This window comes from Eleutherodactylus coqui, chromosome 3 (assembly GCF_035609145.1).
Source record: "Eleutherodactylus coqui strain aEleCoq1 chromosome 3, aEleCoq1.hap1, whole genome shotgun sequence".
Lineage (NCBI taxonomy): Eukaryota > Metazoa > Chordata > Amphibia > Anura > Eleutherodactylidae > Eleutherodactylus > Eleutherodactylus coqui.
In genome coordinates, this window is record NC_089839.1 from 242443134 (window position 1) to 242469366 (window position 26233).

General features: G+C 45.6%; 1 protein-coding gene across 1 annotated transcript in view; it reads left to right on the plus strand.

Annotated features, from left to right (window-relative positions):
- The window catches only part of ZBTB41 (zinc finger and BTB domain containing 41), a 28091-nt gene extending 4306 nt beyond the window's left edge, over nucleotides 1–23785 (plus strand). Inside the window, exons 3-10 of the mRNA XM_066597195.1 lie at nucleotides 1141–1210; nucleotides 5172–5319; nucleotides 9012–9141; nucleotides 10511–10606; nucleotides 12086–12192; nucleotides 15994–16099; nucleotides 19956–20044; nucleotides 23003–23785. Coding sequence (XP_066453292.1) covers nucleotides 1141–1210; nucleotides 5172–5319; nucleotides 9012–9141; nucleotides 10511–10606; nucleotides 12086–12192; nucleotides 15994–16099; nucleotides 19956–20044; nucleotides 23003–23505 — 1249 coding nt within the window. The 3' untranslated portion in view covers nucleotides 23506–23785. The remainder of the gene's footprint in view (nucleotides 1–1140; nucleotides 1211–5171; nucleotides 5320–9011; nucleotides 9142–10510; nucleotides 10607–12085; nucleotides 12193–15993; nucleotides 16100–19955; nucleotides 20045–23002) is intronic.
- Nucleotides 23786–26233: the final 2448 nt, after the last annotated feature.

The window sequence follows — 26233 nt, forward strand, 5'->3', positions numbered from 1 at the left end:
AGCCATGGCAGAAAGCCGCAGTTTTCAGAGGCAGAAACATCTGCCTTTGGTTCTCCCGTGTGCTCATACCTTTAAGGCCTCATGTATACAAGTGTATTTGAGAGATACGCAAATAAGGAAGATGGAACAATAACTCTGCAGTGCCACCTATTGGAACGCAGCATCTCTGCAAGTCAATGTTAGACTCTTTATAAAAGGCTTATAACGCTGACTGTGAATTGGAAACCCAGCCAAAATCCGTACACAGACAGCTGTTTAGGGGTTTTTGCCCTTCTAGGTGCTTTGCTTAGGGCTCCTGTCCATAGACAATCGTGCATTGCGTTACTCGCGGCGATAATCCGGCCACGAGTAATGCAGTGCCCGCTTTCCATAGCGTTGCTATGGAAAGCGTAGCCCCCTGTCCACGAGCGGAGAATCATAGCGATTCTCCGCTCGCGGGACTCAAATTGTGGCATGCTGCGATTTGCCGCGATTCTCTGCGGTGAGCCTATCTGTCAAATAGGCTCACTACAAAGAACTGTCAGTTCTCTCCCCTATTCCGTCTCGCCCGTGGACAGGGGGCCTTAAGGAAAAATAATACTCTTCCCAACCAACGTCATAGGCCTGTCACTAGCCAAGCCAGAAACCTACTGCATGCTGATGAGGAAAAAGGACCCTTAAACAGCTGTCTGTGTATGGATTCTGGTTAACAATCATTGTTACAAGGCTTGTATAAAGAGTCTGAGATTGATTTGAAGGAATGCTGCCATCCAATAGGTGGCGCTCCAGAGGTATTTTTCCATCTTCCTTATTGGCATATTTCCCAGAGGAGTATGCATGGCCTTATAGGACGCCTCACTCACCTTCTAGGTGCTGTCCTTAAGGAGAGATGATACTCTTCCCAAACTTTTGAGAGATGCATAACGGTTGAATCCCAAATACATTGTTACTGCATTTCAGTAGCTTCATGCATCCAACCTATACAAAGTACAGGGGTAAATACAACGTGCTCCATCTGTAGTCAGTGGTTCTAGAGACAAGCTCGATCCATGCAATGGAAGCTCACGTGGAATGAATTGCCCAGGCTGTGGTTCTCGTTGTGGGCCAATATGTGCATGTTTGGATATGATAGTCAGTCCGCAATTCTGTCTGTTTCTTTAGGTTCCACGCTGAAAATGCAGAAGATTTTCTCACCATCAAAAGAATAAAGACCGAAGGCTGGAATTGTGATGTAAGTAACGCGATGCTCTGTGTGCGATGTAACAACGGTGAATTATGCTCTTAATGCTGCACTTGGACCTAACGATTATTGTTCAAACGAGCGAGACTGACCGATGATCGTTTGGTGTAAATGCGAGCCAACAATGAACGAGAATCCTTCACTTTTCGTTCGGTTTCAGCAGGGCTAAACCTCCTCGTTGGCTCATGCACTTAGCGCTGCTTGTAAACACTCCCTGTTTGGCGTTCCACATGGTAACGAGAAGTGAACGATTCTCAACGATGATCTGCCTGTCTAAATAAGCTGAATGTGTGCGAACGAGTTAGCGATGATGTTACTTGATCGTTCAATTGAGAATCTGCTTCCCTAAGGCCGCCTGCAGACGTCCGGGTCGGATCCGGCTGCGAGCAGTGGGACCGACCCGAGCGTCTGCAGAGAGCAGCGTGGACACTCACCTCTCCCGCGGCCCCGGCTCTTTCATGTGCCGGCTGCCGCGGAGCTGGCGGCTGGTGAGTGACATTGCTCAGCGAACCCCGCACAGAAATAGACATGCCGTGATTTGTTTGCCGCGTGAGATTTCGCGCGGCCAAATCGCAGCCATGTGCATAGGATTGCGTTTGTTAACGCAATCCTATGGCAGCTTCCAGCAGCGGAATTTCCGCCTGTCTGCAGGCGGCCTAAAAGGGCATTGTTCAGTTGGTGACTTGTGAAATATAAATACACTGGAGATTTACTACACTCATTGTAAAAAAGAAATACAAATCAAGCGCCTGGAAGGAGTTGTCAGAATGGAATGAAACTTGTAATTGTAACGTTTATATAAGGGATTCCAATATCGTAGCAAAAGGAGAATTTATTATAGAAAACGGACCCCTTGAAGGAAGGCTCTAGTACCCTGTTGTACCGCCTCTAGCTTGGATACAAGATGTGATACGGACGGGCATGGAGGCTCTAGTACCCTGTTGTACCGCCTCTAGCTTGGATACAAGATATGATACGCGCAGGCATGGAGGCTCTAGTACCCTGTTGTACCGCCTCTTGCTTGGATACAAGATATGATACGGGCAGGCATGGGGGCTCTAGTACCCTGTTGTACTGCCTCTAGCTTGAATACAAGATGTGATATGGCGGGCATGGAGGCTCTAGCACTGTGTTGTACCACCTCTAGCTTGGATACAAGATGTGATACGGGAGGGCATGGAGGGTCTAGTCCCCTGTTTTACCACCTCTAGCTTGGATACAAGATGTGATATGGGTGGACATAGAGGCTCTAGTACCCTGTTGTACTGCATCTAGCTTGGATACAAGATGTGATATGGGTGGGCATGGAGGCTCTAGTACCCTGTTGTACTGTGTCTAGCTTGGATACAAGATGTGATACGGGTGGACATGGAGGCTCTAGTACCCTGTTGTACTGCGTCTAGCTTGGATACAAGATGTGATACGGGTGGGCATGGAGGCATACAGGTTCTGTATGGTATCCTGCAGCATATCGCTCCATAGTTGCTGTAACTGAGCCTCTCTCGTGAAAACACGTAAGCTGTCGAAGTTGGCATCCAGATGGTCGCAAACATGTTCTATTGGCAATAAATCTGATGACCGGGCAGCCATGGAAGTGTGACAATGCTGTGGGGACATTCCTGTGACACTCTTGCTGTGTGCGGCCGAGCATTATCCTGCTGGAAAATGCCTCTTGGAAGCCGCCATGCGAGGAACACATATGTGGCTGCAGGATGTCCTGAACATATCGCTGAGCTGTCATTGTCCCTCGTACCACTACTAGGGGTGACCGACTGTCATATGTGATGGTTCCCAAACCATCACACCAGCAGGGGGCAGTGTGCTGCACCACAGCAAAGGCAGGATTGAGGTGTTCACACTAAGTCAGTGCCCAAACTAGACCTGGATTCATCGCTGAAGATGACCCAGTTCTACCCTGTCGCGTCCAGTTTCATAGTTTTTGACACCACTGCAAACTGAGGCGATGGTGGGGTCAAAGGCCGTACATGTAATGGGCACTATGAGATCAAATGTCCTTCAGCGAAGGGCCTGGAAATGGTTCCGACAGACACAGAGGCTTGTAATGATGATGCCGCCATCTGTCTCTGGATGGTAGACAACGGAACAGTTGGAGCTGGTGGTGCTTGTCGGACGATCAGATGATCCTTTCTATTGGTGGTCTGTCAAGGGTTTTCCTGAGCCCGGTCACCTTGTGTGCCCTCATTCATTCACTGGTCCCAACACCTCCTAACAGTTGGTTAGAATGGCTTTGGTCCACTACACACAAGTAGCCTCTAAGAGCCTTTTTATAGGCTATGGGTAGCAAGACTTTTAAGACCTCAGTTAGCAAGACCGTTCACCTAATCACGCTGAGTTTTGCAGCATAATGACAGCTTCTTCTAGGTGCTTGATTATTTTTTTTTCTTTGCGTGTAAAGAGTGTTACTATCGTAAACCTGCAATGCCAACTCTGGTTGCTGCAAGACAGACATAACTATCGGCTTCCAGCTCTGTCTGCACTAATGGCGGCCTCTTGCAAGCAGCTCATTGAGGATAAGTAATCAATAGTAAAGTCCCGGGAAACCTCTTTTAATGTCATAAGCCCTGTAGATTCTAAAACATAAGATTGACCCTTTTATTGGCATGTCCAGAAAATCTCCGGGGCTTGCTGCACTGAACATGCAGTTTAACCCCGGAAGATTTCCGTGGACAGCTCTAGTGCTGAAATGTGCAGAACACTAAGTTGCCATCTGAAATCTTCCGGGGGGTTAATTGCATTGCTGACTCATTTTAAAAACCTGCCCTGTGAGGCATGGCATGGTAATGATAAACCTGCCACTGAAGGGGTTAGTTACCGGTAATCAGTTTTCCATGATTCCATGACCGCACTAGTGAGAGACCGTCCCCCGTTCAGACAGGAGCCTCCTAGATCTCTTTAAAAGTAGGCACACCCTACACCTTCTCAGTTCTGCAGCAAGATCCATGGACTGTTTGAGGCCCATCCCTTTTTATTTACATTTATTTTTAACTCCTATGATGAAGTAGGAGGGAAATTAGTGGTGCGGCCATGAAATCGGATTACCGGTAAGTGATCTTATGTTTCTCTTATGTTTTATGACTGCACCAATGAGAGATTAAATAAGATTAATACCTAGGGAGGGTTGATGGCCTGAAATTATATTCTACTGATGGCTCAATAACTCGTTGGGTAAAGTACCTGTGAAACTCCAAAATTGACTTGTAGCCTTGAAGTATCTCTTCATAACCTCAAGAAACAGGGAAGCCCAGCATCTAATGCAGGAGACAGGAGGATGATTCCAGGCTTCCCCAGTAGGTCCCCTTGGACTTATACTAGACAGGTAACCTTTCATGCCATAGACATTGGGAGTGAGGTCCTGCAGTCCATCACTTTTAGCGATCTGGAGGAATCCTTGAAAGAGACGAAATAGCCAAGCATCAGTTACCTCCTCCTAACGGGAACTGACGGGGTGAAGAGCAGATCTGGGAGGTCCCTGTTTCCTGTCCGGACAGGAGGTGGTCTCTCACTGGTGCTGTCATGGACGTAAATGAAATGTACTTTCCAAAGCATCTCTCAACAGTTCCGATTTATTGTAAAGAGACTCTCGCCATATTCTCCCGGCCTTCTCTGAGAGCAGCACAAGGTAGTGACACATTAATTACAGTGATATGTCTGCTGTGTGTATCTCTGCAGTAGTTTGGGAGAAACTTGCATTCTATTAGCAGCCAGATATAGAGGACTTCAGGAAGTAGTCATCGATATTCATGAGCTGTAGGCTAGCTCTATCCACCTCCAGTCACTGACTGACTGCTTATTACTGTGTATAAAGAGACAGCTACTAATCGTTTCCAAGTCCTCTAATATATGGTAGACATCAGACTCACCCCATTGAAAATGAAGTCATTGGTTTTCACTTTCCTGCAGAGGTCTTACATTGCTATCTTTTTGTTTTTAGATCTGCAATAAATCTTTTACGCGGCGACCCCATTTACAAGAGCACATGATCCTCCATTCACAGGACAAGCCATTTAAATGCACCTATTGCGATGAGCAGTTTAAATCGCGCTTTAAAAGGTTGAGACATCAAGAAAAATATCACTTAGGTATGAAAGTTTCATATTCTAAACCGACAAAGTGTTGTAAAAAGTGACCTAAAACTGTTTCTTTTCATGTAAGATGGGTGGCAGGTTATGGCAATGACCCAACTGCAAATCCTTCCATATTGTCTAGTGTTACCACTTCCATAACAGCCTTATAATGAAGGCTGCTGCTGAGGAGCAGTACAAGCTAAAGGAGTGTTACAATCTTCAAAAACTATGTGCAGGTTGCTTCAATGCAACATAGGTTATCACGTATCCATGTACTGTCTGTAGCTGAGATACCTTTGTAAAGGACCATTTACACGGGATGATTATCGCGCAAAATTTGTTCACCCGAACAAAAATGCGCGATAATCGTGACATTTTAATGCAAAAACATTGTTTACTATTTTGTTAACTTTTTTTTTTTTTTTTGTCGCTTACTTTCAAACCAGCATAAAAATCATCGCTGACTTCTCGCTCCTTACTCAGCGGTGATCTGTTTGTGTAAACACTCTGCACCAGCGCTAACAACCTTAGCGGTTACGCCGGCGCTTATGCAATCGTTTAGGTGCTTGTGCAGTCGTTTAGCTGACAGTCGTCCTGTGTAAACCCAACATTAGTCAGTCTCACGCTGTCACAAGATTATGTTTCACGTGTATATTCCCCTTTGCTTTTATGTCTGTTGTACTCTGAGGCTGATTTCACACGTGTGAGAACTCTCTTGTTGCGAGACGCAAAAAACCTGCGCGAATGTGAACTCTATACAGATGAGCAATGTTTGTCCTCGCAGCGCTGCTGCCAGGAAAGAAATCTTGGCATACCCATTGATTTAAATGGGACCTTAAATATATCACCTGGCTCTCACATGCCATGCGAGTGTGATGCAAGGTTTCCCATTAAAATCAATGAAAAACATTTCCGATCCTCCAGCATGCGTGAACGTTACACAAGAGGATTGCAGTTGCCCAGAAGTGATGCGAGGGGTTTTTGCCTGAAAATCGCCTTGCATCCGCCAGTGAAGTTAACGTTGCCAAGCACAATATCGGCGCTCGCCCGTGTGCAGTTAGTCTCAAGAAGTTACATTTTCTCCTCTACCCCTCTCTGAAGTACAGGAATTGACAGGTCACATGCCTTTTCTCTCATGGCTATCTCCTCTCTGCGGTACATGTCACAGCTGGGGAGGTATATAAGGGATCTCTTATTCATTAATCTGAATGCTAATTGTGCCATCACTGCCATCATCTACCTTGAACAATGGACAATAGTTTGTTCGTCGTGCAGCTTCTGCAGGCAAAAAAACCCGATGACGATCGGCCGGTGTGAACAGGCAGTTGTTCATCTATGGCCGACGACGGCCTGTTTACTGTGAATAGAGGCGGGCAGACAAAGTGAAAGCACAGGAGCAATCATCATGGGGACAATTGTTGGGTGCTGAAGCGCCTGATAGTCATGCTGAGTTAAAGGACCTTAAGGGTAATTTTGGATAGAGTGAATTATCATTCGCTCAAGCGAATGACGCCAGAGTGCACTCATGCAGCGTGTTTATAGATGAAGATAGATCCTTTGCTCGCTAAAATATTCGGTCGTTCCCATTCACTAAGTGAATGAGAACGACTGTATGATTGGTATTTAAGCCAAACAATTAGTGAACGAGCCACTGCTGATTTTCATGCTTGCATGAAATGAACGAATCATCCTTCATCGCTGGCCATGTTTACGCTGAATGATTATTATTCAAATGATCCAGCGTTTTGGGTTTTTTTTTTTTTTTTTTCCATACGATAATTTGTTCTGTGTAAATACACCTTAAGTAGCGCATCTGTGTTGTATGTGAAGACAAGGAGCAGTGACAGCACTAACTGTTAACCCTTTGCAATCCAATTTTGGATTCAGGGTTTCCTAGGGGGCTCTCTTTTGGCCATTATACAGTGGCACCATCTGCTGGCTAGAGCTAGTACTGCGATATGGGACATGCTGGAGAGCCCCCCCTCCCACCCCGACAACAGAGCAGCCAGTAATATACAGTAAGAATACCCTACTGTATATCTTCCGACATCGGAGCTGTGCAGCCTTCAATCAGAATGTCTTCAGACGTCAAACAGTGGATTGGAAAGGGTTAATAGAGAACCACGGAGGAAGCTATAAATGGAGGCCATGTCTATGAGATGTTTAAGAAATCATGAAAACTGTAGTCCTTTTACTTTGGTAGACCCATCTACAGGAAGCCCCGGCGGCATAAAAACTCTGCTGCACAGAGCTGGGCTGGAACTAGAGAAGCTTGAAAACCTCTTAAAGAGTATCTGCACTTTCCCTTCAGAGCGCTCCTTACGCCAGCTGAAGATCGCTCCATTTTCGGCTCCTTTCGGCAGTTGAAGATGTGGCCCATATAGCACTTTGCGCTATATGGGGTTGTCTTCAGCTCCCAGAAGGAGCCGTAAACAGCTGACCAAGCAGGAGCTCTCCTAAGTGGAAGTGCGGGTACTCCTTTTAATGCAATATATTCCCAAAGTTGCATTTTATGTAGATTAATCCTAAATGCACACTGAAGAACGGTGTCCAAAGGTGGTACTGGTAGGATGTTAGGGTTTACCCTAGTATCATTAGAGAAATGGGTTGGCACTTGTACTCATTGCAGACGCTGTGGCATTACCCAAACCTGTCAGTTTTACATCCAAAAATGTCAGACCTTGACAGCCGGGCACCTACTTTTGTACTATGTACTCACTGTATTCCTTCTGCGCACTATGAACCTATGCTCAATACTCTCCGGGTGTCATAGCTTTCTCAGCATCTGTACCATGCAGTACATTATGTCATTTGTATTGCAGCGTTGCTTGGACGCCCAGAGAGCTGTCGTTGCTGCCCAGTAAATATGTAATATTGTGCAAAAATAGGAACATTTTGGCAGACGGGTACGCCTTTTAGGTCATAGGGGGGCTGACCTTCCAGAACAAGAAAACTAGCTGGTATTAGTTAAAGGGGTTGTCCCACAAAATCAAGTGAAGTTAAGCACTTCTGTATGGCCATATTAATGCACTTTGTAATATACATCGTGCATTAAATATTGGCCATACAGAAGTTATTCACTTACCTACAGGGGGTCCCCCCCCCCCTGTGTTGGCGTCCCCGTCTCCCTGGCGCCGACCAAATCCTTCTCCTTGATTAGACGCGCTTGCGCAGTCTGCCCTCTTCTGTCCCATAGAATGGGGCCGCTCCAACGTGCTCGCGCCGCACAGGTCGTCTGCGCATGCGCAGACCAGCTGTGCGGTGTGAGCACGTTGGAGCGGCGCGTCCACGGGACAGAAGAAGCAGACTGCGTAAGCGCGTCTATTTCAGCCAGGAGAAGGATTTGGTCGGCGCCAGGGAGACGGGGACGCCAACACGGGGGGAGAGGGGACCCCTGTAGGTAAGTATATAACTTCTGTATGGCCAATATTTAATGCACGATGTATATTACAAAGTGCATTTATATGGCCATACAGAAGTGTTTACCTTCACTTGATTTTGCGGGACAACCCCTTTTATGTGAAAGTTAGATGAAACTTGTCTTTTTATCCTCCAAGTTTTTTAATATTCTCTGAAGATAAATAAAAATTTTTATGAATAAACTTTTTTTTTTTTTTAATTGTTTTACTGTCCAACAAATGCTTGTCAGCCGAGGACCGTAAGAGCAGTAGATGTCATTTACACATCTGGTCTCAAATGCCTTTCAGGACCCTTCCCTTGTGATATTTGTGGACGGCAGTTTAATGACACTGGCAATCTGAAACGTCATATTGAGTATACACATGGAGGAAAGAGGAAGTGGATCTGCTTTATCTGTGGAAAATCGGTAAGAGAAAGGTAAGAAATGTGGGACCTGGGAGCGTAGGTCAGCTAAGAACCTTATATTGTGTTTAAAAGGATTCTTCACTTGGGACCCCCCTCCATGAGCCAGAATGAAGACCTGCTCTCCTGCTTGAGTGGACTTTTAGCTGTGCTTGTATTATAGGATGGCCATTCACCTAGAAGACTGTCTATACTACTACTGGCGAAGTGTCTGACTGGCTAAAGCCTTTTTCCTGGCCAAACAGTTGCCTAGTTCTAAAAAGTATTACAGTGTTTCCCTGAAAATAAGACCGTGTCTTATATTAATTTTTGCCCCAAAAGAGGCACAGGGTCTTATTTTCGGAGGGTGTCTTATACTCGCCTAGCAGTTGCTGTTTGGGTTCCTCCCGCCGGGCTTCGGTAGTCCTCAATGCCGATGGAGCATTTCTTGCTGGTAACTGGGCTTAAATACCCCGCCTCCAGCAAGCGATTGTTCTGATTGGCTCAGGCGGCACTCCGGAACCAATCAGAGACGGCGCTTGATGGACCAATCACAGCCATTCATTGAATGGCTGTGATTGATTCATCGAGCGCCGGCTTTAATTGGCTGAAGTGGTGCTCTTGAACCAATCGGAGCAATCGCTTGCTGGAGGCGGGGTATTCAAGCCCCGCCATCAACAAGAGATGCTCCGTTGGCATTGAGGACTGCACAGAAGCCTGCAGGATCGCCGCAGCCCAGCAAGAGGCACCGTCGCGGCGCCTGCTAGCTGAGTATTGGGTTTTGTTTCATAAAGTGCAGGTAGGGCTTATATTTCAAGCCACCCCCACCTCCCCAAGGGGTAGGGCTTATTTTTTTTGGGGGGGGGGGGGGGCAGCACTGTATGTCTGATGGCACAACCTGTCAGACAGGTATGAGGCTCTGTTCAGACTCCTTTTTACACTACACTGTGCAGTGTACAATTTTCTTGAGATCCCTTGTAATAAAAGGTATATACTGCTATCATTTTGAAAACTGCAAGAAAAAAAAAAATGTTAAACACATGGTGCCTAGGTATGGCAGAGTGGAGCATAGGTGTTATTGATTCTGGGTTATTGATGTATTTGACCTAGCATCTGCAGATTTTCAAGATTCTTTAGGTTTTTATTAGTCTTAAAATATAATATATACGCCACAGTATTGTTATGGAAGAATAGGGAAAAAAACTATTTCTAAAAATCTCAAACATTTGGGCTAAACCGGCGTTCAGTTGTAATGCTCAAGGGTTCTCATGCAAGAGTCATGTCATCATTGCTATTGAATGTGCACGTTTTTAATGTCTAAAAGTCTTAAAACCAAGTCAGAAAATGATCTAGATGTACAACAGCGGATGAAAAATTAGATTTATTTTCTTTAAATGTATTCCAGGACAACATTGGAGGAGCATCTAAGAATTCACAGCGGGGAAAAGCCGCACCTTTGCAGTATTTGTGGGCAGAGTTTCCGACATGGCAGCTCATACAGGTAACAAGATTGGTTTATGCTTAGCCAGTGCAAAATAATTAAGGGGAACTTGTCATTAGGTTCATGCTGCCCGAACCGCGGACAGGTATGAAGACTGTGCCCGTTTACGTGGTGTTTCAGAAATAACATACTGTATATACTCGAGTATTAGCCGACCCGAGTATAAGCCGAGTCAATAAGTTTTACCACAAAAAACTGGTAAGACTTATTGACTCGAGTATAGACCGAGCTATACTCCAGTATACACTAGGTAAAGAAAAAATGCAATACTCACCTCCCAGCCGGCGTCTGTCCCCGCCACAATGGTCTCCCTGGCGTTGCGGCAAGCTGCTTGAGAATTCTACCCGCTGTCATCTCCCTGCTTGGCTTTGAATTTCCCCGCCATCAGCACTGTGTAAGTAAGCGCTGTGATTGGATCAAGCGCCAGCCAATCACAGCCGGCGCTCGATAAACCAATCAGTCATTCAGTGATGTCATCCACTTAATGGCTGTGAATGATTGAGCGCCGGCTGTGATTGGCTGGCGCTCGATGCAACCACAGATCTTACCTACACAGCGCTGACGGCGGGGAAATTTAAAGCTGAGCAGGGAGATGACAGTGAGGAGAATTCTCAAGCAGCTTGCTGAACCGCCGGGGACACAGACGCCGGCTGTGAGGTGAGTATTGCGGGTTTTTAGTTGTTTTTTTTCTACCTCACTCGAGTATAAGCCGATGGGGGCTTTTTCAGCATAAAAAATGTGCTAAAAAACTAGGCTTATAGTAGAGTATATATGGTACTTTGAAGTTCAATTCCAAATGGTGCTCTGAGTCATAGGTGGGGGCCGTGCCACAGGGGCATCCTCTCCCCTCCCACATCATCTAGAGGGACAGCTCTTTCCCTATACACAAGCAGGGAGAGGGCCGTCACTCTTGGTGATCTGGGTGGGCAGTGGCCAGCATGGCAGTACCCTAATGATTTGGAGCATCCTAATAAGATCTACAAGAGCGCAGTGTACATATCTGTCCCAGGTTCATGCTGGCCATGGTTCGGGCAACATAAACTTGGAGACAGGCTTCCTTTTAAAAAACGTCACTATTAAAACTGTAACACCACGAACACGGATTCCCTACCTAAACGAAGCTACCGATATTCCGCAGTTAATGCAGGTAATTGGGGTCTTTTATACTTGTTCGCATGCTTTAGAAAAATCTGTGCAAAATAATGAACGCACTACAGGTTTTAATATTCTCATTATTGCTGCTATGTCTGTGGGGAAAATCTACAGATGAGCCCCGCTGTACTATATAACAGGGCTTAGCCATGTTCAGATCTGCTGGCCAAAAACAGCAAGAAATAAGTTTCAGCCTTGGATTTCAACCTCCAGTTTAAAAAAAAACAAAAAAAACTCCTCAGTGACTGTAGGCTGACCGTATCATCATCTTGCATCAGGATATTCCTTTATATAGAGGCTAGTCAAAAACGTCTCCCTGTTTCTTAGACTTCATCTTCGTGTCCATCATGACGATAAGCGATACGAGTGTGATGAATGTGGGAAGACCTTCATCCGCCATGATCACCTCACTAAACACAAAAAGATACATTCTGGTAAGGTGAAGCTATCAGATGTTTAATATGTGTATATAGAATGTTCCAGTACTTTGGTTAATGACTTTGGATTCTGCACTGTAATACAGGCCGGTAATGACAACTGTTTGTAAGGCATATGTGAAAGATGTCCGTAGTACAGACTGCCACTCGCACTTTATATGTTGGTACTATAAGGTAGGTGATAAATGATTGACCACTGGGGTCTGACTGCAGGATCATGAGGACTGATCACTCTGTGTCTGTTACATCGTGGAGGGATGGTTGGCATACTGAATACTGCTCCATTCCAATGTATGGGACTTAGTTGGGTGATGTGCTGAGCTATCTTCCAGAGTCTCACAGAGCGAATGGAGTAGTGGTCACATATATGCATCGGCATTCACCTAGTGGTCTCGGGGGGGGCGTTGTTCTCATGACCCCCAGCGATCAATCATTACATATAAGAACGGAGTCAGTAAACAGAGAATGGAGGGATACTTGTCCTCAGGATAAACAAACTACTATTAGGGCTCATTCATATGACCATGATGCACGGCCATGTACTTTCATTGATCTGTTCACATTAGCGTGTGAACGCTGTGTGTAGATACATACGTGAAATAGATCAAAGCATGCTCTATTTCACAATGTATCGCACAGCGAGAGCCCTATACTTTTTTTTTGTATGGGTAGCGTATGCAAAGCTGTCCATACACAATACATTGTGTATGGGTGACGATGCATACGAAGCGGCGCTATGAGACAGCGGGGAATTTTAAAAAATAAGACAAAGGTCACGCTGCACATAACTGCGTGCGCGAGATACTCTTTCAAACGCAGTGCGCTCGCTTTCATGCGTGGCAATAGCTGGCTCACACAGACCGGTAAACACTGCAGCGGTTTACGCATGCGGTCGTGTGAGTGAGCCCTTACAAGCACAGACCAACCCATAATAAACAACAGACACATGATAGAATAATTCACATGCAGAACACAAGCACAAAGAGATGGGCAGGATAAGAGGAGGCAGGCGTAGCTCATATGCATCTCCGAGTTCACCTCAATAGTCTTACAACTCAGAAACAAAACCAGAACCAGCGCTAGGTAGGCAAAAGGGAAAGGAAGGGGGTAAGGAGGTGGAAGGGAAAGGCAACGTGACTGGGTCAGCAAGTGGTCTTTTTACAGTAGGCAAGCTTGTCATGTTGAATCTTGTAAGAAAGCCATGTATTCTGCTGAAAGCGGGAATTCCATCCGGTAAAACAATTTTTCTTTAATAAAACCAATCCTAAGAGTTATGTATAATGGACGTAAGATCCTCCATATGCATGACTTAACTCATTTTGGACAGCCACATAGTCATGGAGGGAGCACTTTCGTGTTTCCACATTAGAAGAATGCAGACTCTGGCCTCCATCACAGGAAAATGTAAAATGGACCATTTATTGGTCTTGTAGAGTCTTGGCACACTTTTGCTATGAGGTCCAAAGGTAATCCATATAGTTGCATGTCGCTTGGTCGGAATGGGGCTGGGGAATCCCTTACTGATGGAGGAGAAGGGCCAGCCCCAGTCCGACCAAGCGACATGAACCTATATGGATTAGCTTTGGACCTCCTAGCAGAAGTGTGCCAAGACTCTACAAGACCAAAAAAATGTGGAGGACTAAACCCTTTATGTCCCCACATCTCCATCATGTTGGGCTTACTGAGCGTATAAGTGTATGCAAATGGGTCGGAACACTATACCAATGTGACATAACCTTGTAGTTGGCCTCTTGAAACCGGGATCAAATGGACGCCTTATGCATAAGGCTGCCTGTCCACGGGTGTTGCGGTATCCCGCGGCGGATCTCCGCCACGGAAGCCGCCGCCCTGGAGCAGGAGCCTGCAGACGGATCTCCGCGGTCAGCCTATCTGCTATGATTCTCCACTCGTAGACAGGGGCGCTGCACTTTCTATAGCAACGCTATGGAAAGTGTGAATTACGTTCCCCGCGGCTGGATTATCCCCATGGGGAACGCAATGCAAAAACGCCCGGTGGACAGCAGCCTTAGAATGCAAGTACGGAGCTGCTGTTCCAGGGCCAATAAAAAACTGAGATCAGCCTCCCACTGGAGTAGAAACATAGATGGAGGCTGATTTAGGGAAGATTGCAGTAATGTGCAGGTACAGACAAGGTAGGCCGCAGGAGACCGGTATCTAGACCGAGGTATACAAATGCAATCTTGGGATGCAAGAAAGCAGCTCTGAGGAGGAAGGGAGCTGAGGAAGTGGTGAAGCTGTAGAGTTCTCCATGGGCAGGAGGATCAGACAGTGAAATTATTGACTTTGGTGAGAGCCAGTCACAGCCCCCCATCATATGTAGAATTCTAGAGAATTCGGATATGATTCCTGCTCTAAATACGGGGTCCTCTAAACTAAGCAGAAAAGCTGGGTTACTTAGGATCAGGCAGAAAGGAGAGGGCAGAGGGAGAATATAGGAGTAGATGTGTGCATTCACGTAGCAGGCAATGGTTACACCGATGGTGGTATGACTTTAATATAGTTAGTTGAGAGGAATTCAACCAAGGCAATAACGGCTCAGGAGACAACTGTAAAGCTTTGTCCTGCTGAGTCCTGACAGCACCAATCCAATATTCTAGGCAGGTAAGCAACTTTGTACTGGATCCCCTCAAATAAGACCCTGTCTTATATTAAGAGGCACAGGGTCTTATTTTCGGGGAGTGTCTTATACTTACCTAGCAGGCACCTCCCACTGGTCTCCACAGTTCTGGCAGGCTTGCTTGCAGTTTTCAGCGCCAACAGAACATACTTTGCCTTGTAACAGGGCTTGTAAACCCCACCTCTAGCAAGCGATTGCTCTCATTGGTTCTCGAGCGCCGCAGCTTAGCCAATTGGAGCCAGCGCTTGATGAACCAATCACAGCCATTCAATGAATGGCTAGGATTGGTTCATCAAGCGCTGCAGCGAGTGGCTGAACCGCAGCACTCGAGAGTCAATCAGAGCAATCTGCTGGAGGCGGGGTTTACAAACCCCATTACTAGCAAGCGATTTTTCTGTCAGCACTGAGAACTGAAAATTATGGTAGGGCTTATTTTAGGAGTAGGGCTTACTTTCAGGAAAACACAGTATTAAGTTTAAAATTCATGGAGACCTATACCACCATACTTCTTTTACCTACAAAGTGTAGATTGTGTTTTATTAGGCCATATTAACTTATTTTAAATCCTACTCAGTGATTTACAGGGATCAATCATTTAGGCAAAACCCATCACGTCCCCACAGCACCACAAACTAAGTTATGATGCTGACAGGGAGTCGGGTGATGTCGGTTTTATACTGGCCCGCTACCTGGTCTCTCTGAAGTTCGTGTGGCGCAGGAAAATCAGTCTCGGGTGCGCATTCTCCCATAGACTTGGCCATACACATGTCTAATACGTAGACATGTGCATTAGACATGTGTATGTATAGATATGTGCATGATACAGATTTATTGTTATACAATATTTCAGGATACCAATTCAATACAAACACTAGCTATAACATAGGAGCCCATAGGGTGGCAAATGGCAGTCATCAGAGGTATACACAACAGCCATTCAGTTAAAAAAAAATTATATATATATACACACACACACATTAAATGCATTCCTTTGAACATGGGAGCCTATGGGTGACTGATTTCCAGCAGATGATATTCGTCAGACATACTTGTATACTTTTTATTCTTCTTCCATGTGTAACATCTTGTGCCATACATCTGGTACAGTAACTCTACATAATGTGAATTTGTTCTCATCTACTTGCTTTATCTGTTTGAAGGGGAGCGAGCCCATCAGTGCGAAGAATGTGGGAAATGTTTTGGCCGCCGTGACCATTTGACTGTACATTATAAAAGTGTTCATCTAGGAGAAAAGATTTGGCAGAAGTAAGTTTGCTATAAATACCATACCTTTGTATAGTTGTTACTGTAAATATATCAGATGTGCAGTATGTAGTATATGTAGTTGCTGTCACCAGGCTATAGTTTATTATAGCCGCCTGTTATTTTGAGCTTCCATTGTGCCAGAGTGATTAAATGGGACGTTCCGGATGTGGATCTGATAGCTTCATAAACTTGTGATCCTTAAGCGCAGATGGTGAGCGCTCTAGCGATCTCTCAGAACTAGTTTTCATTCATTTATGCCTTTTCACTGATTCCTCTCATCCCACGGCTTCTCAAGAAAGCCAAGACTGGCCAAGTCATCCTTGGTATGCCAATCTTGTGTCCCTACTGCTTGACATGCCATGGACCCCTGCCACTTAGTCAGAATCTGCTATGGCAGGGGCCTGCTCTTCACCATCACTTTCATACGCTACATTTGAATTTGCAGTCTTGAAATTGCAGGGATTTGGGGACCCCCTTATATGGGCGGTGCTCTAGGTGCGCCGAGCGGCTGTGGAGAAAGTCAAAGCTGCCAGCAGACTTCCCCCACTTCAAATTCATGCTTAAAACTTATAACCTAGCCCTTCACCATGCCAAACAAGTTTATTTCACCTCCCTTGTCTCCTCACTATCCCATAACCCCAAAGAACTCTTTGAGACCTTTCACTCCCTCCTCAGCCCCAAAGAACAGGCCCCTGCGACAGACCTGACTGCTGGAGAACTAGCTGCCTATTTCAAAGAAAAAAATCAACAACATATGAAAAGAAATCTCTGAAAACTGCATGGTTAGCCCTGATCCCAGTTTCCTCAGCACTGCTTCCAGAACTAACTCACTTTCTACGTTAGAACCAACGACAGAGGAAGAAGTCCCCAGGCTCCTTTCCGCTGCCTGCCCCACCACCTGCGCGAGCGACCCTCTCACCTCCTCCGGTTCCTTTCCCCAGCTCTCATTACTCACCTCACCACAATCTGCAACCTCTCCCTAACCTCATTTAAACACTCCATCATATCCCCTCTGCTTAAAAAACCAACCCTGGACCCAACTGATGCTGCCAACTACCGACCCGTCTCAAATCTCCCCTTCATCTCCAAATTACTGGAACGCCTGGTCTACGCCCGCCTTACACGCTTTCTGTCTGACAACTCACTCCTCGACTCCTTCCAGTCTGGTTTCCGCTCTCTACACTCGACCGAAACTGCCCTTACAAAAGTAACAAATGACCTGATGACTGCAAAGTCGAGGGGTGACTACTCCCTACTAATCCTCCTTGACCTGTCTGCTGCATTTGACACTGTTGACCATAACCTCCTTCTCACTATGCTCCACTCTATTGGTCTAAAGGATACTGCTCTCTCCTGGTTCTCTTCCTACCCTCTGACCACTCTTTCAGTGTTTCCTTTGCTGGTTCTATCTCTGCTCCACTTCCTCTCGCTGTTGGGGTACCCCAGGGCTCGGTCCTTGGTCCCCTTCTCTTCTCTATCTATACTGCCCCAATTGGACAAACCATCCACAAATTCGGCTCCCAATACCATCTCTACGCTGACGACACCCAACTATACACCTCCTCTTGTGAGATCTCTGGACCATTCCTCCAAAATATCACCGACTGTCTGTCCGCTGTCTCTAACACTATGTCCTCCCTTTTTCCCAACCGACCTCCCCTCAACATCTCCATTCCAGTGTCTGGCACCATCATAACCCCCAGACAGCATACCCGCCTTGGGGTCACACTGGACTCTGACCTTTCCTTTACCCCCCCCCCCCCCCCATATCCAATCTCTAACCCAAACATGCCACATGCACCTCAGAAATATTGCTAAAATACGGCTGTTCCTAACCACTGACACACTAAAGACACTTGTGGTTGCCCTCATCCACTCCCGGCTTGACTACTGCAACTCGCTACTCATCGGTCTCCCCCCCACTAGACTCGCTCCACTCCAATCCATACTAAATGCGGCAGCAAGGCTCATTTTTCTATCCAGCCATTACTCAGGCGCCTCTGCACTATGCCAGTCGCTGCATTGGCTGCCCATCCACTGCAGAACTAAATTTAAACTCCTCTACCTCACTCACAAAGCTCTGCATGGCGCTGCGCCACCATACATCGCCTCCCTCCTGTCAGTACACCACCCAGCCCGCTCACTCTGATCAGCTAACACACTCAGACTAAACACCCCTGTAATACGAACCTCACATGCTCGCCTACAGGACTTCATCAGAGCAGCACCCATCCTCTGGAATGCTCTACCCCAAGGCATCCGGACAATTCCCGATGCACGAAATTTCAGACGTGCCTTAAAAACGCACCTCTTCAGGGAGGCATACCAAATCCCCTGACCTAGAATCAGTTCAGTGGTTACGGAAGTCTACTGTGCCAAGATCAGGACTCTGCCCATTTGAGTGACGACTCAATCCACATACACGGTGGGTGCCTCCTGGGCAGTGTCCCTTAGCGTTTCTGCTCTCTAGGTCTACAAGGCTGCGATCTGATGCGGTCCTTGGTTGCAGCATTCTGCATGTGGCAGCACTCTGATTGCACAGAGGTACTTTTGGCTTTTGAATGTCTCAGGGCTTTCACTGTGCCACCCAATGACACAGATGAGAAAACACAATTTAGGTTTTTTTTTGTCATTCACTGTGAACTCCTTTTCTTGACTGTTCGTTGGGGGACACGGCCCCCACCTGTTCGGGAGTACCGGCCGTTTCCCTGTTGTGGCAGGATCTGAACTTAAGGTCCTCGCTGTGTCCGCTTATGAACATCCGATCAAAGGATTTAACTGGGACCAATCCTGTTTTTCCGTTGACATGGCTGTATGAGGGCTTCCTCGTTGTGTAACGAGCTGTAGGTTTTCGGTAGCACATGTTTGGGGTACTTATAATGTGGTGTATTACTTGTATTTTTTTCACCCTGCCCCTCCAAAATAATCAATTTTGCCCTTTTATATTTGTTTACGGCGCGCGGTATGAATTACATATAGTTTTTCTGTCGGTCATTATGATCAAGTATGATTATATAAAAATTATATATTTCTAGGTTTTTCTACTTTTACACAATAAAAGCCCTTTTTGTGGAAAATATTTTATTTTGCGTTGGTGCATACAAAGACCCATAACTTTTTATTTTTCAATGCAAGGCGCTGCGTGAGGGCTTGTTATGTGCATGACATGCTGTAGCTTTTATTGGTATCATTTTGGATACATATAGCTTTTGATCACTTTTGTTGCACTTTTAGCTAAAAGTCCTACAAAGAAGAAAAACCCAGAAGCACACACACAAATATAAAAACACATTAAATCAGAAAGTCCCCACATAATATCCCTGAGAGCATAATACAGATTCAAGTAGATGTATATCACTAGGTATGTCCAGGGCAATAGCCATCAATGCATCTCCAGTACAACCCCCATTCAAGAGGAAAGTGCATGTCACAGATAATGCAAAGCATTTTAAATACCTATTAATGGTATTAGGCTCCGCAGAGGCCCACCATAGTGTGGGGACTAGACCCCTGATGCACCTTCTTCAGCCTCACACCATTAATAGGTATTGCATTGATTGTAGCATGTAAGGGATGAACAGCGGTACCCCCACGGTCAGTCACAGCTTCTGCTGCAGATGCTGTAAATATAAGGCACCCCCTCCCCGTGATGTACAGGCAGAGGTAGTTTGTTTTTTCACCTTTTAGTGTCTGTTGCCAACATGTCTGGGAACGCCACCATGGACTATCTGTGATACCAGATAACTCATGCTGTTGCTTAGGTCATGCAAGATTAGCTGTGCTTTTAATTAGCAGCTCTGTTTGGTCCTAGTACTGTTTGCAAGTTTGACCGCATGTCACTTTCTGCACTTTGCAGGTACAAGACCAAATATCATCAATGTGAAGTATGCAAAAAAGTCTTTAAAGGGAAATCAAGTCTTGAAATGCACTTCAGGACACATTCTGGTAAGTAGAAATACTGGTAATTATTAGGAAATCATATAGTACCAGGGTTTCTGGTGGCGCCACACAGTTTTTTTACATGCACGCCACACAGCTCTGCTGCATGTACATCACACACAGCTCTGCTGCACTCACTGATCACTCCCTGGTCATGTGACCCCCGGACTGCTCCCACACAGGTGACTGATCACATGATGGTCCTAGTATAGAAGATATGGACCAACAGCACTCAAACAGTTACCTTCCAAGCAAGGTGGAATAGAATGCAAAGCCAAAAAAACGAGCCTGAACCAAAAAAGCTCAAGTAGTAATCGGAGATGTGGCAGCATAGAAGTTTCAGACCATGGAAGAATAAAAACTTGTTTAATTGAAACTTCACCATCTATGCTGCCACACCTCTGCTGCATTTCTGTGATCACATGACAGTGACATCATGCAAGGTCCTGTAAGCACACGGCTGCTGTAGGTGTTCATTAGTATTCCATCCCATACAAACCCCGTGGCCTCAGTTGCTATGGAATACTAACGAACACCTAGCCGGACAGCAGCCCTGTCCTTACAGGACCTTTGATGACATCACTATCATGTGATCAGGGGTGAAGCATGTAACTCAGGATGAAGGACCTTTGATGCAGTCACCGTCATGTGATCAGGGACGGAGCATATAACTCATGGACAGACAAATGGTCGCTGGTATTTTGATAATGATAGCAACCCAAGTAATATACCACCCACCACACACAGCGATACTCATGCAGCATAAATTACATAACTACTTGGCTGGTTAGTATGCTTACAACAATACCAAAATTATATATTTTGTTTTTAGGTTTTTTCCGCTTTTGCATTTTTTTTTTAAAATAAGTTTTTTGCTTCACTGCATTCCAAGTCCTATAACTTTACTTTTCCGTGGATAGAGCTCTGTGAGGGCTTGTTTTTTTCCATGATGAGCTGTAGTTGTTATTGGTACCATGTGGGGGGGTACATATGGCTTTTATATACTACTATTACTGCTTTTTTTAGGTAGGTGAAATTAGCAAAAAAGCATTTTGTCTCAGTTTTTATAAATGTATTTATTTTTATAGCGTTTGCCATGCAGAATACAACATCTATTTTAATTTATTATACAGTTCGTAAGGGATACGATGACAAACATTGTGTGTTTGTTTAAAAAAAAAAAAGAGGGGAAAGTGTGCAAAAAGGTTATTTTTCTTTTTACTAATATATATATATATTTATATTTTTACCATTTTTATTTACTTCCATTTTTATGTCCCTGTAGATGACTTGAAACTGTGATCGTTTGATAATACATTGCAGTACTTCAGTACTGCATGTATTTATCACTATTCATAACGATGTGAGGCCATGACAGACCCGGATGCCGTTGCCATATCAGCCCAGCAGCCCTCTGCGATTCCATCATGATGGGCCGATGACGTCACAGAGGGAACATCCTCCCTCTGTAAACTCTTTACATGCTGCGATCAACATTGATCACGGCATGTAAGGGGTTAACAGCAGGAGGCTGGCTGTCGGGCACAGCCGGCTGTGGATGGGGCGGACTGAGCTTCTGCGCCCCTGCCAGCCACAGGACATTTGTGAGAACCCCCTTTTCAGCCAAGATGTAAATAAAGTCTCTACATCCGCCATTGTAATTTGTTTCAGTAGCCAATAGATGAAGACACATTTAAGGGCTTATTCAAATAACCATATTTTTGGTCCATGTATTTCATGGACCGCACACAGAGCCGTGTCAGCCTACGGGACTAGACACACAAGTGCCAATGATCTGTGTGAAAAAATGTGCGGCATGTCATATTTTTGTCCATATCGCATACGAGAATAGGGGATGTAATGTCCATGCCCCATGCAAATTGCACAGCACACATGTGGGTGCCAGTGTCCTGTCTGATGCAAGTTGTGCCCGAGATTCTTGGGCACACCTCGCATACGGCTGTGTGGCTGTTAACCCTCTACTGTACCAAAAAAGTTTTAATTAGTATTAAATATTTAAATATTTTTTTGTTGTCTAAACCTGGTGTGTCTTCTAGTCAGAACGTTATATACCATAGTTTGAACTGGACAGTGGTATGTGCAATTAGGATACACCATGTTACCCGAAAATAAGACAGGGTCTTTATAGTAATTTGTGCCCCTAAAATTGTGCTAGGTCTTACTTTTAGGGGATGTTGTCTTTTACTCTCCCAGCAAGCTCGGCTCAGGTCCTTTTTGCTGCTCTTCAGAGCTCTGGTGTGATTTGCGCAGTCCTCGACCACTCACACAGGATCCCGCCTCCACGAAGCAATGGCTGTGACTGGTTCTTCGAACGCTGCTGCTCAGCCATCGCTTTGTGGAGGCGGGAATTGTTTATAGATCCCACCTTCACAAAGCGATGGCTGTGATTGGTTCTTTAAGCGCTGCATTGATTAGCTGAGCATCGCTTTCTGTAGGCAGATTTTATGAATCTGATAAGCAGAAAGTGATGCTGTTTGGGCGGCCGGAAACCGTGGGAACCACGTCAGGGCGCTGGAGAGCAGCGGGAAGGACCTGGACCGAGCCTGCTAGGTAAGTGACTCGGCTGAAAAGCACTGTAAAAGGCAGTAATTACGTTTTTATATCCCTTTTCCTGGTCCTAATTCATTCCTATTGACTTTTTTAAAGCACTGTAACTAGGTCTTATTTTTGGGGTAAGGCTTATATTTTAAGCTTCCCCGAAAATCCTTAAAAATCATGCTAGGGATTTTTTTTAGCGGGATATAGCTGTACGTGTGTCGGGAAGGGGTTAAGTGACCTGTTTTCAGAACCTGCTCTTGTGACGCATGTAATGTACGCTGCGCACCTCAATATGGGTTACACTAGACTTATTTGGGAGGCTGGATTTCATGAAACTTCTGAGCATCTTTTTAAGAAAATGCATTATATAGTTTTTGGAGAAATGATCAGTTGTTTGCTCCGCAGGTGAGAAGCCCTACAAGTGTCCGATCTGCAACCAGTCGTTCCGCATTAAAAAGACTCTGACTAAACATTTAGTCATACACTCAGACGCGCGGCCCTACAACTGCCAGCACTGCAGCGCAAGCTTCAAGCGGAAGGATAAGCTGAAGTATCACACCGACCATGTTCACGGCTGTAAGACGGAGGAGGAAGAAGGGGCGAGAGAGGAGGCAAAGACCTACCCCGATCCCTCGCACAGCTCCGACGCAGAGATCTGTGTCCCCATCACATTGGTACCAGTTGAAATGGGAGAAAACGAGGCAGAGGTAGAGACACATGCCGAATCTTCCGTCATGGCCCAGCCGGCGGACTTGGCTTTCTTGGAAAAATACACCCTTAACCCACAGCCGGCAACCCTTCTCCATCCTGTCAGACCGGAGCAAATCGTGGAAAGCAGAGATCAGTCATATTTGGGGACGTTGCTTGGGCTGGACTCGCAAAGTGTTTCCAGCACGGAGCATCAATGACCTTGGGGAGACCTTGCAGGCACTACAGGGGTTACGGGCAGGCACCACCCTTGCTGTTTATTTAGGTTGTTTAGAAATTTTCAATTGTTTTTACACTGCTGTACAATAAATGTCTTCGTTTTATCCGTATAATATGTGAAAGTCTGCAGCCCGGAGTTCAGACTCTAGAAAGTTACTTTTGTTCTGGAAGAGGCTGTTGAGTTTGCATGGTGATCATCGATAACGGCCCGCTATACTCCACTGTGTAGTAGAATAATAAAGACTTCTTTCTCATACCAAAGACCAGTTGTACACAAGAGTTTAGTCTATTCTTTTAGACATCCTATATCTAAGAACTTGGTGTATCACTGGTAAATGTTACAATCCTGATGAGGCTTTAGGCCCAATGTTCACGGGCAGATTTGATTTGCGGAAGATCCACAGTTCTAGCCGCCCATAGGGAAGCGTGGACGCCCACACTTCAATTTACACATGCGGATTTGATTATCGGATTCTGCATACGGAAAACAAATCGCAGCATGCTCCATTTTAGTGTGGATTCCATCCGATCCGTGTCTCGTTCACAATTGACATTGCGGATGGGCTGCGGATTTTGCAGAAAAGCAGAAGTTAAAAAAAAGACACCCCCCCACCCCCACCCCTCCTTACCGTCTGGCACTTCCGCACACATCCGCAGTACAGAAAAAAGAATGCAGGCACAGGTACGCAGGGTCCTCTGCTGTGGGCAGGGTAGGATTCCACTATGGGCTCCCACATGCCTAATCCAACTCGCCCGTGGACATGAGGCCTTGCTGCTATTACACAACAGAGTTTCTCCTCTGTATCTTGTAGGGGAGAAATGCTGATTACAGCTGGCATCTGGACTGGCCATTGTGATTGAAACCCTTAGGCCACTGTCACACACACAGTTGTTAAAATGCTGCATTTCAAACGCGTTCTAAAGCGATTTTTTTTTTTCTTTTACTGCATCCAATTATGATAATGGGTGATTAGGTGTGTTAAAGAGCTAAAACGTACTGAAATAAAGCAGACAAACGTGTTCAACAGCATTTAGTGCACACCATCATTGTGAGGAGGTGCGTTAAAAAGTGCTGAAATGCACTAAAATAGAGCAGAGAGCATTTGAGAAACGCCGTGTTTGAACGCTCATCTCAGAAGCCCATTTGCAATCAGTTGAGGCGTTTTACAGCACTGAGCATGGCGTTTCAAACGCTGCATTAAATGCTGTAAAAACTGTGTGTGACCTTATGTCACAGCGCCCTTAGGTGCTTCAGCACTACCCCGTCCATATTAATTTGCACTATGAACGAGGTTGATTTTTGTGCATATCTGCGCATTGTACTGTACTTTTTTTTTGCACATGAATCTGCAACCCCCCCCCCCCCCCCTCCCATTTAAAAGGCTTTTGTAGCCTGATGAGGCCCAAATGTGTTGTTTTTTTCACAGAATTGCAGTGTTGCAGAACCTTCCATAAACCTCTACAGAGACCCTTGGTACACAAATGCACACAAAATAGCGCAGGTCCTATTTTTTTTTTGTGTGTTCAAGAAATGTGTGTGTAAAAAGAAAAAGTAAACGAGAACCCATCACAATGAATGGGTTCTTTTTGCTGCATACAGTGTGCATAAAGCCATCCTCAGGCCGCATGCACACAGACGGGTTTGATTTCTCATGCGGAATCTGACCCTGGCAGCAGCAGCGGTGTCCGCGTGTACCTAGTTTGTTTTTCTACTTTTTGTATGGCAGATGGTCCACACGACTCGCTGTCGGACAGGCGCAGTACAGATTTGTTTTCCCCCCCAAACTCGTGCGTTTACAGCAGAATTCGCAGCCTGTCCGCATGTTAATTGTGGACAGGCCGTGAATCGCATGGCTTCCATTGATATTCAATGTAAGCCGTCTGGGCAGGAACCGCAGTAAAATGTAGCATGCTGCAATTTTTCATCCGCAAGCGGAAACCGCAGGAAGAATCTTTTTCAACAGCACTAGCCCTCCATAGATGGCTATGGAGTCTGGAGGCGGACGCCTGCTCTGGATTCTGCACCAAAAATCCACCTGTGTGCATGAGTCCTAACGCCCCTGGACATATAGGCAATGCAATTTAAATACATATTCTGGAGACTTGGCAAAACTTTCCAAACATCAAACTGACCTCCGGTACCTTTTTTCTTTGCCAACCCGCGCTGTGTCGCAGTGAACTTCAGATTTCTACATTATTATTAAAAATGTCTGGCGGGGAGTGCAAAAACTACATCTCCCAACATGCCCCATTGCCAGTTACTAGTGAGTGCACAATCAGGACTGCACAGACTGTCTCATCACCGCAGCGGAGGACGCTGCACATGCCTGACCAGTAAACCAGCAGAGGGTACAGGTCATTACCACTGGATACCAACGGAGAACTAAGCTCAGGGAGACCACAGGTAAAGCCATATCTCTGGAGCTTTGTAAGACACAACATTATATTGCAAAAGTCTCCCTATGAAGCATAGAATGGTCACTTTTAATCCCCGGAATATCTCTTTAATAGATGTAACCAGGATGTGCCCACTTACTACTAAACTCTGATCTTGACCATATGTGCTAACTGTGGGCTGACGGATCTCCGCTCCACTGCTGGGTGATATTGAGAAAAGGAACAAATTATAGAATGTGCCTGGAATAAACTGGTGATTTATGCATATTCGGCATTCGATTCATCTAATGAAATTGGCCAGCTTAGCCCAAG